General features: G+C 36.4%; 1 protein-coding gene across 2 annotated transcripts in view; it reads right to left on the bottom strand.

The window, feature by feature from the left end:
- SCY1 (SECY homolog 1) overlaps positions 1–16,092 on the bottom strand; it is a 54,243-nt gene that overhangs the window by 12,155 nt on the left and 25,996 nt on the right. Inside the window, exons 2-5 of one of the 2 annotated variants that reach the window (XM_089832915.1) lie at positions 8,406–8,575; positions 6,333–6,718; positions 5,340–5,643; positions 5,169–5,254 (exon numbers count right to left, since the gene is read on the bottom strand). In XM_089832915.1, the coding sequence (XP_089689041.1) occupies positions 5,169–5,254; positions 5,340–5,643; positions 6,333–6,718; positions 8,406–8,575 (946 nt within the window). Of the gene's footprint in view, positions 1–5,168; positions 5,259–5,339; positions 5,644–6,332; positions 6,719–8,405; positions 8,576–16,092 lie in introns of both variants that reach the window. The other variant, XM_089832916.1, reaches the window with a different exon arrangement.

Here is a 16,092-nt window from a genome sequence, read left to right as displayed (position 1 = left end):
ATTGTTGGTTAAGGGGAGAAAAATGTCTGCATCTATCTCCTGTTCTGTAAAGTGAAAAATTATATCATATCAACTCCTTTTTGGGAGGTATCAGTTAGTGGAGTAAGAAGCAAACATACCTTTTGATATATGGGGCATTTAATGCATTTAATGTTGCATTATCTCGAGATTATATGACAAATCGGTAGATTACAAGTCATTTCCTACATTATGAAAAACAAAATTGAAGAGCTGAAGTGTGAAGACAAGTCAAGCTAAGAACAGAAGGATTTGGTGAATTGCATTCTGTAAATTTGAAGGTAGCATTCCTGTTTTCACTGTGTTCACTAATGGCAAGGCCTGGAGAGTTTACCCTTGTGTTGTTGACGAATCACAAGAGCCTCATCCCATATACAAGTTGTGCCCTAGCATTTCAATTGAGAATGATATGACGGGATGTCTATCACTGAGACCTCATGGTGTCATTCCTACAAAAGATGTTCAAATTCGCCTGAAATGCAAGCTGGATGAATTCAATCATGATTCATTACAGAATTGTTGATACATGGCTGAAAGAGTTATGTCTTGATAATGGTAATGTGGAACCTAAATATAAGGTTTTGGTTAAAAAGAAGTTGCACATGTTCAATACCTTCACAAATTCTGTGGAGATGATTTATGGGTAAAAATGGACATCAGCCATTTTCATGACAACTTTTGTTGGCTTCAAGACAATTGATGCTTGATTACAAAGGATGTGATGAATAAAGTCATTAGTCTGTGCAACATTGGCGAAGTAACTTTTGTTGGCTTCAAGATAATTGATGCTTGATTACAAAGGATGTGACGAAGAAAGACATTAGTCTGTGCGACATTGGCGAAGTACCAAAAATCAAAAGTTTTAAGACTGATGAAGCCAAAAACTTACTGGGAGCTACACCTGATGGAAGGTAATTTAAAGTCAGTACTATCAAGGACCCTACAGTCAGATGTGTGGTGGAGGTTATTGGCTACAAAATCTTCTACAACTGCCACGAAAATCTGTATTGCATATCAAATGATAAAGAGTACAAATTATGACCTTTGTAACCTAATTAAAGATCAATCTCTTGAAAAACTAAAAGCAATTAAGACCAATAAGAAAAATGTGAGTTTTTATTTCAATTCATTGGCTATTTGCTTGATTATATATTTCTCAAATTACACTCTAGGTAAGGGAAGAGTACTATGGTGACAAGATACACCAATTGCACATCAGATTGAGAAAAGGAAGACTTGCAGACATGGAAGATAGGTTTACGGAATTCTTTTCGGTTATGCAAAGAAGGTGAATCAAAGAGACCACACTCTTTGAGATGAAGTATACAATTAAATGATAAAAATTAGAAGTGGAAAGAAGTATGAGCTTAAAAGATATATCATACAAACACAACAAGATTTCAGCGCAGACTTTTGAGGCAAGAAAAATTATGAAGTAATGCAATGTAATATTATACACGTGAGTGGAAATAAATAAAAGTCAACACCAAAGATAAAAGGTACAATTTGTTTTGTTTGAAGAGTTATGTTTATGAAAAGAGATGTCCCTAAGAAACCTGCTCCTACTGAGAAGATATAAGATCTTTTTGGAGAGTTGCGTAATTGTCATGAGCCATCATCAGCCCTAATTGATGTACGTCTAATATGAATATATTCTTGAATGCACACACCCTATTTAAATACTATAATAATAAATACATAAATCCCTCATTTTAATGGTTGATCAATAATTAATTCCGAATTTTGGTTATATCATATTAATCAATATAGTCTTCATTAATATTATAAATTAATAAATATAATCATTAATATTATAAATTAATAAATATAATAATTAATATTGATCTAAAATATAATATTAATCCTTATATTCCTAATCGATGGCCACATCAGACTCAGGGAAGTCACGGCGGTCAACAAGTATGAAGGGTGACGACCATCCTTGAAAGGCATCTCCATGACAAGAGTCACATCAGCAAAACATGACCACAGGAGGATATAACAGTATAACAATAGGAAGGAGATAGTTCAGTTAATCAGTGGTAAAATAATACAGTATTCTTATTCATTCAACGGCTGAAGACTGGGAGGTACGTAGTGCAGATTTCCTCCACCTGCAAACTGAATCTATGAATACAGGATACCACATTTAGGGATGTCACTTGGAGTCAATCTGGAATTTGTAGTGTATTAGATAAATTTGTACAGGAATGTAATTATGTCTGAACTTAGATGTTACGAGAAACTAACTGTAAAAGTTATAGAATCTATAATTTATTTCCTGGAAATTATTGATAAGACTGTAATCACTGTTTATTCTTAATGCTCATAGTGGGTAAGGAGTTTGTGAAGCGAGCATAATCCAGTCACTTGAGGAATAAGTCCCAAAACAGGTGAGAACCACAAGGGAACCTCTTGGAGACTTACCATATCCAAGCACAGTAATGCTACCATCCACTATGGGAATTAGACAAAAAATAGGGAAGGCAACCTTATCAAGAATTCAGTAATAATATTATGTGTTGGTTTTTATTCTTAGCATGGCATTAGGATAGCAATAGGATCTGGATATTTAGATTTTGGACTTAAAGATATGCATAGTTAAAGAATTTTAAACTAGTTGTTCTTTTTCCTAAAATCCAATCTGAATTTCCACCACATTCTTGTCTCTGGTTTATTGCAAAGACAGTTTAGAAAGGGGTCATTACACATTTTTATCATTTATATACTTCCTTTCTTTGTTTCTTTCTCCACCAGCTTTTTATTTACACGCTATGCTAACTATGGATTTTTAAGATTTACCTCTGTGAATATCCTTTTATAACTATGGAAGATGACCATAGTATTTTTAGGATTGATATTTTTTTTCCAGGCATTTGAGAGGGTTCTTAAAACCAAGAATTGGCCATGCAATTTGTAGTGTCCCCGGTCTCCGATTAGGTTCAAAAACTGTAACCTGCAATCATTTGTCAGTACAATATCAAAAATTGTATGTAAAACATATTAGCAACATTAGATTTAAATATATACTAATCTAAATACTACCTAGGCTACCCTTCCTAATCCTTCGGGAGAGATCCTTTCTCTAATCACCTAACCCTCTGGTGAGAACTACGTCTCGATTAGGTAATTGTCATAGAAAGAGTTCCTCCCTTCGGCCTCTTTGGGATCTCTGGTAACACTAATTGGTAGAGATCCCACCTCTACCAAGTCTCTTATCTCTGACATATGCATATGTTTGACCACTACAATATATATTGCCTCTAAGAGATTCTCTACTAATCTCTCTCTAGAGTCTCATAAAGAATCTTGACATTCATATCGAATGCCCTCTAATCCTTGGAGTTCTCTATTAAAGAGACCCAACATCCATGATGGATTTCCTCTACCATGTTTGACTTGGTCCCTACGATATAACTCTAATCTCATATATGATTATCGGTTCTTTACTTCATCTCTGGAACAGATTGGAAAATCATGCATATATGTATATCTCTAATACTTTCTTCTTAACTTTAAGAAGTGACCTGTATCTTCGAGATCTGTTATCACTGTTAATTATGGACCTTCTTCTATAATTCTTATTGCTGACAGATAGTCTCTACAAGCTCAGGTATTTATTACTTGGTTAGTCTGATCCCCTTCCCTATTTGTTGTCACTTATCGGTTTTCTTATTTACAAGTTCTGATGGTTCTTTTTTTGTGCTTGGTTACCTCTTTTTTCCCAATCACCTTCTTAACTTGGTATCAGTTTATCTTCTTAGTGGTCAGTGTCACGATCTCTATTCTCTTATATGCCTGTCGTGTAATTGCAAGTCTTCTTACCAATTTGGTCTTTATGTTTGTCTGCTGCATATCCTATTGTCATGTCTGAACACCAGTATGGGAATTTTGGTTTCCATCATACTGACTCTTTGCCTCACTGTCGATCCCTTGATTCTATTTCCTTTATTCCATGTCTTATCTTTGTCTGTAATTACTTAGTATTGTTGATTACTTCAGTGTCGTATTTCTATCTTGTTTGCCTTGTCTTTGTCTCACTGAATCCCGTTACCAGGTGCAGCGATTGGTCCAAACACAATTATATGCATTGTATTTCATCTTCAATTTTTTGGTGGTCTTACAGTATTGTTCGATGATCCAAATATAAGCTATCTTTGGCTTTCTCATCTCCTGTGTGATCTTCTGTGTATGAACGTCAATGTCCTCCTCCAATAAGGGCCGTCCATTCTATATTTCCCATGTTCAATAATCTCTTCATTGGATTTAAATCTCCTCTTACAAAGGTCATGACTTTTCACAGCGGGCAACATAACTAATGATTATAATATGAATTAAATTTATTTTATAAATTTTATTGTTCTTTCCTAGATATATTATAAGCCAATATCATGAACCTATTATTAATTTATTCTAATATTACTACTCCTTTAATATCTTATAACTTCTTTCATTATTATAATGACTTAGATAATTATATATTGATTTAATTATATGTTTAATTTGATCAATATAATTATAATAATCATAATTCTATTTTATTTATTTATTTTTTTCCCTCTCCTTTGTATAACTCTATTATATATTATTTGATGTCTCTCTAATGGTCATATCAGTTCAGGTTGATCGCTAACAAAATATTATATTTTTATATAATATAATAGTTTTTTTTAGTTATAGAATTTTATTAATGTTACATGAGATTATAATAATATTGACTCATTCATAAATTGTTAATGTTTCATTCTTTATTATATATATAATATATTTAATAACAATTTATATTATTATGATTTGTTGGTATTTAATTAATCAATCAATTTATTTATATATTTAAATTAAATTTTGATATATAATTATCTTGGGAGACAGGATATTGCTCATTTCTATATAAGCTACTTGTAATATTACATTTTCCTGAACAAACAAGAAACCAACATGTAAGTAAATTTATCCTTATCCTATCTCTATGCATTTATTTCCAGGTTTGAAAGAAATTGTGACTCAAAAGAAACTGAGATAAAAACAGGGGAAGAATTGGAGCACTAATTTTTTATTACCTCGTGATCTAAGTTGTTACCAACTATGAAGTAATCAAAAGCAAGTCAAGAAAGTGAGAGTAGTCTACAAGTTGTCATTTAGCCACTGACCTTGAAAGGAAGATATGCCGTATTTTGAAGCCCTCCACTTCTAAGATTATACCTTGACGCATAATTGATTGGAAGTTTTCTTTCAGCTTCCTGAAAACCAGTATTATGTTTCCATTTTACTACAACTAGGAAATCCAAAATATTCAATGAACAAGGTTGCAGTATGGGAACTTGCCTGAACATAAACAATACCCAGAACCAGCAAGAAGAAGGAGATAATAATAGCAATTAAACCAAGATAGTTCCCATCCTGTAGGGCTTGCGCCACTGTTCTTCCAATTGATGCTGGAAAATATGACAAAATGCTCGTAAAAATCAGGAGAGATGTTCCATTTCCAAGCTTCAGCTCAGTTATCTTCTCCCCTATATATGTTGTAATGATTGCACCCAGAGTCAACAATGTAACTGATGAAAGTACCCATTCTGTGCTGAAATCATTAACATAAGGGCGAATGTATAGTATCTGTCCTACTGCCTGCCAAATGGAAAATATATCAAGGAATGACAACATTATATTGAGTTTCTATCTACAAAAGTATGGCTGAAAATGTTAAAACATCTAGAATATTCAATTCGAAAATTTATTTACAAAAAACAAAATCATGGAGAGTAACACTTATATAAATTATAACTTATTAATATTTAATAGCAAGAAGTTTTCTGACCTGGATGGTTAATACAAGGATCCAGACATGGGAGAGCACAAATTAGTTACTAACAAAGAGTAGAATGCCATGCCATAAACCCCAGCTTAGTAGTCAGCAATAGCTGACACCATATTGAGAAATGGTCACACACAACAAAATATGATGTGTTCTACGAAGTCTAGTAAGGTCCTTCAATTCATAGAGTTTATATTAATCATAAGAACTTTTTATGTGTTGAATTTTATGATTTATTTCATCTTAGATCTTGTAACAGCAACTTGAAGAAATGAACATGCACATGCATGGATGCACACAGATGCACATGCCAACACATGCTAAAGGTTTCAAATGGAATGTATGTGACTTAAAAAAAAATTCTGTATAAATGATCAAGGAAATACTCTCATTTATAGTGACCATCTTTGATTCCTTAGCTCACGCCACAGATATCTTACAGACATGCCTAGAGACACTTTGCTATTGCAAGTTGTTCCAAACAAGGTATTATGCTGCTTACTTGAACAACTGCAAAACCAACAGATGCATAGCGAGTCCACTGAAGGACCTTCTTCCTTCCGGCTTCCCCCTCCTTTTTTTGAAGTTCCTGCAATTTAGGAATAATCTGACCAAGAAGCTGAAATACTATCTGTGCATTGATGAATGGAACAATACCAAGGGAACATATACCCAGCCGCCCAATGCTACCCCCCGAAAATGAATCCAGAGTGCTCAAGAAACTGTTCTGGTCCAAGTTACCTGCAAAAGCTGCCCTGTTAACTCCACCTAAAGGAATGTATGTACCAACTCGGGACAGGGCAAGATACCCAAGAAGCTTCAGGAACTTTCCAGGAAGTGGACCCTTAAAAAAGTCACTCACATCAATCGAACTGTCTTCAATGGCCGCTGTAAGAAGTCAAACCCTATCTCTCAGTAAATACATATGCATAATAAGTATCGACATTCATTTTTAGTTTCATTTAAAATGACAGACACCCGAAGAAAAACTTTATCAGAAAGAATGGCTTTTTCCTTCCGAAAGCCACAAATCATAAAATTCACATTTCAAATTTAAATATTCATTGAGCAGTGGACTTACAAAGAAACGATATCTTCCCTGTGTTCAACAAAATATGGTGAATTGTGGAAGTGATTGCAAAATATACTTCTAATACGTCCCATTAAATTTCTGAAAGTCCCTCTTCAAATTACCATGATCAAATTTTCATGACTAGGAGAAAATAGCACTAATTTATCAGTCATAAACAAAGTAGATAATAAATTTGTACATAAGTATGCAATCAACTAAACAAAGTTCTAACCAATAATCATCTTGTATTAACTGTTTTTTAATTATATGATGGAGGACCACAAAGGAGATCATCTGCTGACTTACTGTAATTGAAATTTTAAAGTCAAAAATTACAACAATGGACTGACATGGACCTGAAGATTTTTTAAAGAAGACTTGCAATGTTACAATTTACGATCCAATTTATTGGGCAGTGAGAGTCTACTAGCATACAAGGAAGACAACATCATGGAGGAAGAGGTAACATTTACTACAGCACATGGCATAAAATTAATAAAAAATGATTGATGTTCATATAATATAGGTGAACTGGCAAGGTGCAAGTTCAAACATGGTAATGCGGTTGAAAGGGTTACAAATTTTGAAAATGTAGGGGGTAAATACAACTACAAGCAAAATCTAATATGCCAGATTTGCATCTTGCTTAGATGTGACCTAAAGACCCGTCAGGCTTGAAAGATTAAGATGTCATACAAAAAAGATCTAAACCAAAGTTTAGGCTTACAATTTCTAACATTTGCATCATTTAAGGAGCAGAAGCAATCAGATCTTGAGTGCAGTTTAATAACACATCCTTGAACCCCTGTACGTAGAAGGATTTTAGTGTTCGTAAGGCTCTGGTGCAATCAGATATAACCCACTCTTTTACTACAGCCTTCCATCTTCCAACTCAAGACATCTGCTATCATTATCAAACATTATTTCCAGCAGTATGATGTACAAAAGGTTTCTGGACTCCAAAAACAGACAGAATACAAGTAGCGGAGGAGAATCATTCAGCAGAATTTAGTAGTAAATCTGACCAACAATTGACATGGTATTTTGTAAAAATATATTAAATAAAAATTAACAACCTCAATCTTTAATTACTAGTTACAACTACTAGGCGGTTGTGGTAATAAAATTCAACTCCACCTAGCAAGGCATCTGCATCTCCTAATATCTAGTGCCTCCCCTTATTTTCCTGGTCCTTTTCTATTGTACCCGGTGTATGTTCCTGTGCCATTCTATTTTTGGTCATTTATGGACATCACATATATAATATTTTATTTCTTTCTTTCTACCTTCTTTTGTTTCTTTCATGATAACTGTTTTAAATGCCAATTAATACTTGACAAGTTTATGTATCTAAAACATGGAAGTCTAACCACATAATATAAAGAATAAATATGTCACAGATCCTCAAAATAAAGTCAAATAAAAACATGTAAGCCATTTTCAATCAAAAGGAAATTAAAAATTGACATGGTCATGTAATAACTTAAGAAACGCACAATAAACCTGCTGCTCCCCTGGCCGATGAGGTTTTCTCTTGCTTGAGACTTAGAGTGTATTGTCTTGATGGACTAAGAACCGTAACAAAATCTTCCCAAAAACTTTGTAAACTGCTATTTTCCTCCTCATTTATACCAAGTGGATCGAATTCTGTGCCTTCTAGCTGCTGGCAGTTTCTGCAAACAATGACAGCAAGCTCCTCTTTACAAGAAAGCAAACAATACAATATTGATAATAACTTATAATATTCTTGCTAAATCAGAAATGCATAACTCTTCAACTAACACTTCAAGCTATATTTTTGTACTCCAAGACCCATGGATTTCACAAAAAAAAAATCATGCTTCTATATAACACATGTTTTATAAAATTTAAGGTAGTTTAGGTTTTTTTTTCAAATTGCATGACCAGCAGATAAAACAAACAATGCATGCTCCAGCTAAGACACCAGAAGCAATATTCCAGGTAGATACCAGTTACTAGACTCATGCATAAATTGTATCCTACATCAAAAGACTTCGGACGCTGGTACCTGCAGAACCTGGCACAGGCGTGCTCCTAAGAAATGCACTGAATCAAGAAGAGAAAATATTAAATTTGGAAAACAGATAGAAAATGTAGATCTCATATTTTTACTAAAAATTTGATTCTATTCTCAGATTTCAGGTGATTTTTATTTTGTGGTTCTTTCCATTTCCTTATCCTCCCTATCTAGCATATCCTTGTTCTCAAGCATCAGTATATCTCAATAGAAACTATATGCATGGCACATATACTTCCTGTATTCATAAACAGACTAATTTTTCTGTGCTTTCTGCATAGACAACATGATAGCCTCTAGTTGAATAAAAATGAACCTTTGATTTCTTATTTACTTCTAGTGCAACATTCTTTGCAATAGGTTTCATTGTTTCTTCCCTTTCAACAGTAAAAATAAGGAAAAATTTACCCCTAGTTTCCAATGTTTGTGGGACATGGAAAGCCTACAAAGTACAACCTAGCATCCTCAAAATTAGAATGGTAAGTCACAGCCCCTGTTTTCTGTGGATAGGCCTCATCCACGGAACATTAAGGCTGTGTCCTCATGTAAAAGAAAACCAAGATAAACTTCTTCCCAGGGCACACGTGGATGAACACAATGGTTTAGGTAAAATAAAATAACATAAAAAAAATTCTATCTTCAACTTTCTAACCCAAAAAACCTAAGATACCGATGCGTCACGTTTTCTAGGGGATGCGGGTGCGGATGCACACGGACACGCGGATGTTTTTGGTTTCTACACGGAGGTGGGCAGGAAGCGTAACCCCTACCCGTAGATGCGTGTGGGATGCTTGGGAAAACATCCACAAAGCATCGGTCACGCATCCGGGTGAATCCACAGAGCATCCGGCTGTTTTGAGCACCAAGTCACTTAAGTGACTCAATAAAGCATGTGTTAAATTATTAATTTTTATTATATTTTGTCTCCTTTTTGCCCCAAAACCCTAATATAGGCCATTCATTGCTCATTCTTCTCATTTTGATTGCAGCTGGGCTCTCTTCTCATTTGGTCTCCATCGTGGCATTTTGAAAGTAAGGCCATTATTTTTGAAGAGGATCATTCATAGGGTGTCTATTGAGCTTCCACAAAGGACAATTAAGCATCTAAGGTAAGCATTTGATCCATTTCATGAGCCTTTTTAGTGATTTTTTTCAGATATTCATGAATTTTTCAAGTTTTGGAAGAATTTATTCAAGTTTTTTCCTTTTTTTAAATAAGAAATGAAGGAACAAGTTTAGCTGTCATTTTTTAGTATTTTTTTATCATATATTTGCACTTCAATGTTTCATGTTTGTAGTTTATTTGAACATTTCTAAGTTAATTTTTTTATTTTTTTATTAGATTAATAGTTTTTATTGTGCAAGAATCATCGCTATTGGTAGTCAAAGTTCAGCAGTAGGGCAAGGTGAATGAAGTGATAACTTCAATATTGATGTGGCATCTACATTATGGAGACACACCACAAGATTATTACAACTTTCAGGAGGTGGGTCGTACAACAACTCATATTCTCGGGTGAAAGCTCATTTTATGGGTCCTACTGCAAAGATGGAAAAAGGATGAGCGATGCACAATAAGCCGGATTTATAAAAGAGCAAAAAGTTGCTGATTGTATAGTGAGCGAATAAAAAACAAGCTTATATAAACCTTCATCCACAAAGAGCAAAGTGAATGTGCCCACCAATCATGTTGCATCCTTCAAACATGCATTCTTGGAAGTGGGAGAGGAAGATGAAGAAGTAGAAGTTATTACCCGCAAAAGAGGTCCATTGGATCAAGCATTCAAAATGGAGGCAAGAAAGCTTGTTGATGAAGCAATTGCACGTTGCCTTTATACCAATGGTCTATCTTTCAATTTGGTAAGATCGCCATATTGGAAGGAAATGGTTGCAACCATCCTTAAAGCGCTAGCTGATTACATTAGTTATGGGTTTGAAAAGGTGCATACTACTCTTTTGCAAAAACAAAAGATTTCTATAGACAAAGCTCTTCAATCAATTAGGGGAGCCCAAAGAGATGTGGAGTTTACGGGCAAGGTATGGAGGATGCACCATGACCCCTTCTTGTATATCCATATAGTGCTCTACATAGAAGGCCATCCTCAAACAGAGCCCCTTGAGGGATTAATCCATGTCAAGAGAATATATTGTTTGTAGATGTCCATCCTAACATGCTCATTCAACTCCTACTATGGAGGTAGGAGATGAGCGGGGGCATCCAAAGAGAACTGAAAGGTGTAAGACACTCAATCTCAATCCCCACCAAGCTCAATAGAACAAAGGCCTGAGCATACCAACAACGGGATTGACTAATGGAGTTGGAACCCGCAATTGCCTTTGAGGAGCGATAGGCCATGTAAGAGTATCCCTGACGAACCAAATCTATGAATCCTCAAAGCTGATGGAGGAACCAAACTAAATAAATGATGGCCCTGAGATTGAAAGGATGTGCTCCAAACTCAGCCAAAATGTTGTTGGGAGGAGTGGATTGGTGACACTTGATGATGGGTCAAAGAAGGGTCTGGACTCTCTCCACTGAAGCCTGGTCCAATTCTAGGAGAGAGAACCCCTAAACCATAGAGTCTTAAAGTATGATTGGCTTGATCAAAAAACCCATGAGAGACATCTTGGACATGGTGTCCTGAAAGTGATGCCGAAAACATTGTCTCTCTAGCAAAGCAAGGGAACCAAAACCCTTGTTGACACAAGACTGCATGGCAAATCTCACACTGAAATGGGGTCCAAAGAACTTGACCCTTAGGTACATGTACAAAGAAGAAATCTCAACCTCCTCGCCCTGAAAAAAGAAGAGGAGATGAGAGGTCTTCAAGCAATTGAAGACCACCCAAGTCTTGCCCAAGTTAACCACCAATTGTCGTGAATCACCAAAAGAGGCCAAACCATCCAAAAGTCGTCAAAGACCCTCCAAGGAGAATGCAACACCTTGAAGTTCCTTTGGAAATCCAAAGATCCTAATCAGGAATGAACGAGGATGAATTTCAATTCCAGACATTTAAGTTTCTGAGATCCTTTTTGTTGCTTCTCTATGCATCTCCATCCAATACTTAGCCAATGTTTGCTCATTTCTTATCTTTCCTAGCTTGGCTTACTTGCATTGCTTTTCCAACTCAACTCACTTGCATTGCTTTTCAGACTAGGCTCATTTGCATTACTTTGCCAACTTGGCTTGCTTGCATTGCTTTTCCAACTTGGCTTATTTGCATTGCTTTCTAGCTCAACTCACTTGCTTTTCTTTCCAACTCGACTTGCTTGCATTCACTTGCATTGCTTTCCCGACTCAGCTCGCTTGCATCCACTTGCATTATTTTCCAACATTCGAGCGTACCCAACGACAACAAGTCCCCTATATAAGTGATTTGCTTTATTCTCATACCTCCATAGAAATGATCAACACATTGCACACTAATCCCATTTCAGTGCTTTTCCACTTTTTAAACTACTTTTTCACTTTTTCGATGCTTTTACAAAGTCTTTTCAAGAGTTCTTTTTTTAGGGATGCTTTTTCTAGATATCCATTTTTGACCTATTGCCAAACTTGCTCAACTTTTCTCTTCTTCGGTTAGTGCTTATCTAACCTACCAAAAGTAGACATATTACGAAAGTAATTGGTAAAATACTTGCTTATCATTAATAGAGACCGAAAGGTCATTATATACAAAAGAATAAAACAATGTTTCCTTAGGAAACAATCGTAAAGAATAGAAACATTCTATTCTAATAGAGAAAGCTAAAAAACAAAAGCAAACTAAAGCTTACTAGATATTTACAATAGATAACCATTAACTAATAATAGACTACAATCTATTATCGCAATACCCTCCCTTAATGGTTAATCTATCTAGAACACCAAGCTGTCCTCTGAATTTGACAAACTTATCAGGACCAAGAGGCTTGGTGAGAATGTTTGCAGTCTACTCTATAGTAGGAACATACTGCAAATCTATAGTCTCGTCTTCAACTAGTTGTCATATGTAATGACAGTGAACATCCACATGCTTAGTTCGTTTATGGAAGACTGGATTTTATGCTAACTTGATACCACCTTCGTCATCAACAAATAGAGTAGTCGGTCCTACTAGTGACATTTGCATATCCCCAAGCATCTGACGAAGCCAAATAGCTTCACATCTTGCCTTAACAATCCCTTTGTATTTGGTTTTTGTAGAGGAGAGAGAAATTGTTTGCTGCTTCTTATTGGTCCATGTGACTACACTGGATCCCAAACTGAACACATATCCAAAAGTTGACTTCTTATCATCAATAGAGCCTGCTCAATCTGAATCTGTGAACCCACTGAGTTTAGGATTAGAACTTCGAGAATACAAAAGTCCATAATCTGAAGTGCCCTTTACATAACGAAGCACACGCTTTGCTGGCATCTAATGATCAGCCTTAGGAGCTGTCGTAAAGCATAAATTATAGCTAACTGCAAAGCTGATATCAGGCCTACTAGCAGAGAGGTAGATGAGGTTGCCTACTAGTTGCATGTATGTAGTTTTATCAATGGAAGGAGAATCAAACTTTGCAAATAACTTGAGACCTTTCTCCATAGGTGTAGATGCAGGCTTGAAATCTTGCATACGAAATTTGTCTAACAGGGCCCTAGCATATTTGCACTGGGAGATGAATATACCAGAAGATTGTTGCCAAACTTCAACACTTAAGCAATAATGCATGAGCCTAAGGTCAGTCATATCAGAATTTATACTGGCATAAATTCTGTTTGATTCCCTAAATCAAAGATGCCAAACAGCGAGTGATGATCATATCATCCACATAAATACCCAGAAGGATGATGTCATTGTTAGTAGTCTTGATGTACAAATTTGAGTTTGTAGAACTCCTCTTAAAGCCTTGATCACTTAGGTATTTGTCAATTTTTACGTACCATGCCCGAGGGGCCTGCTTCAAGTCATAGAGAGCTTTTACCAATCTGAGAACCTGACGGTCTTTACCAACAACCTTGAAACTAGGAGGCTGCATCATGTGGACCTCTTCATGGAGATCACCATTTAGGAAAGCACTCTTGACGTCCATTCAATGGACCTTCTAGCCAAATTGTGTTGCCATGGCTAGGACTAATCTGATGGTGCTCATCTTTGCAGTAGGAGCAAAGGTCTCCTCGTAATCAATGCCCTGACATTGAGAAAAGCCCTTCGCCACTAAATGAGGTTTGTACTTGTCCAAAGTACCATCCGATTTGTATTTGATTTTGTAGACCCATTTGTAGTCAATGGGTTTCTTACTTGGTGGAAGATCAGAAAGGACCCAAGTGTTGTTCTTCAGCGGGCTCTGGTGATCAGATGTCATGGCCTATTTTTACTCTGGAATTCCTTTAGCCTCGAAATATGTTTGAGGTTTAAACATACTGTGAATATTGGCCATGAGAGCAAAGTTAACAGAATTTGAGGTTTTGCTCTTTTTCTAAGTAGTTCTCCTATCAATGAGCTCATCATCACGAAGATGAGCAAGTGTCTTAGCCCACCACTTGGACCAGATAGAAGAATGACCAACATTAGTATCAGGAGATGCTTGGTGATTAGGGTCCTCATCAGAAGAATCGGGATCAAACTTAGGTGAAGCATTTATAAATCGAGGTGATCTTGTTGGAGAAGCCAAAGGTATCTGTACAGGTATCACTAGTATAACTGGAGCTGCAGGAAATACTGGAGCCCTCCCATCAGGTGGACCTAATGGAAGCCGAACTCCCAAATCATGAGCCTTCATAGGCTAGTCTGCTAGATTAAGAATAGGAGAAACAAGCATGAATAGTTCTCACTGCTCATCAAAGACTACATCACGACTATAGATGAGACGAGATGTCTCAACATTGATCAGACGGTAGGCTTTGTGAAGACTGTTGTATCCAGCAAGCATGAGTTTCTGACTCTTGGCATCCAACTTGGTGCGTGACGCATCAAGGATCCAAACAAAAGCAAGGGAGCCAAAAACCTCAGGTGACTGATTATGGGCTTGCAACCTGACCAGGCCTCTTCTAGAGCTTTACCTGTGACCGCCACTATGGGTGACCAGTTTAATAGATAAATTGCAGTGTTAACTGCTTCTGCCCAAAACTTCTTCGGAACATGTCTGTGTTTGAGCATGGATCGAGCCATCTTGGTGATTGTCCTGTTCTGACGTTCAACTACACCGTTTTGTTGTGGTGTGTGGGGTGTGGTTAATTGGCATTTGATGCCATGTGTATCCAAGAAGTTGGAGAAAACATTAGAACAAAATTCCCCCCCATTGTCTGATCTAAAAGTAATAATAGATTTCCCAAACTCTTTTTCAACTAAAGGTTTAAACTTCTAAAATAAAGGAAATGTATCTGATTTCTTTTTAAGGAAATAAACCCACATTTTTCTAGTGAAATCATCAACAAACAATAGAAAATACTTGGACCCAAGAACAGAAGGAGTGGCCATAGGGCTACAGATATCAGCATGAACATGCTGAAGTACCTGAGAAGCTCGCCATGAATCGCCACTAGTGAAAGGTGTGTGATGTTGCTTCTCATCCTGGCATTCATCACAAACTCCAAGCTGTTGACTCTAGATCTCTAGCAATCCAAGAACAAGCTCATCTCGAGCAAGCTGTGAGGTAATGCACATTTAAGTGCTCATATCGTTGATGCCAAAGTGTGCTGACAGAGGACTGTCGAGAAGCCATAGCTAAGTCCTGAGAATCACCAGAATCAGTAAGTCTGAAAAGACTATGATCCTCAAGAACCACTGCAACAATAGACTTAGTCGCTCGATCAATGATGGTGCACTGATGTGAATTGAAGGTGAATGCCAAGTGTGGAGAATGTCGCAACAACTCATTGACTAAGAGTAGATTTAGTTCCATCCCTAGAACGTAGTACACAAAGGAATATGAGATTCCTCTCATCAAACTGAATTTGAATGTTGCCTATGCCGATGACCGTGTACTCTTCTCCGCCACCAAAAATAACAGAGTTTGAATAAGGCTGGTAGTCAGTAAATCAGTCTCTGCAGTGAGTGAAATGACGAGAGGTAGATGACTTGACATGATCTATAGGTCTTTTAGTCATGAAGGTGTAAAAGGCAAATTCCACCTACTCAATGTGCTCTGCATTGTTCCTTTGGGTTGCGAACTTGATTGCTTAGA

This window comes from Cupressus sempervirens, chromosome 5 (genome assembly GCF_028749045.1).
Source record: "Cupressus sempervirens isolate cs-2001-9-10 chromosome 5, ASM2874904v1, whole genome shotgun sequence".
NCBI lineage: Eukaryota > Viridiplantae > Streptophyta > Pinopsida > Cupressales > Cupressaceae > Cupressus > Cupressus sempervirens.
This window is presented reverse-complemented; position numbering and strand designations above follow the sequence as displayed.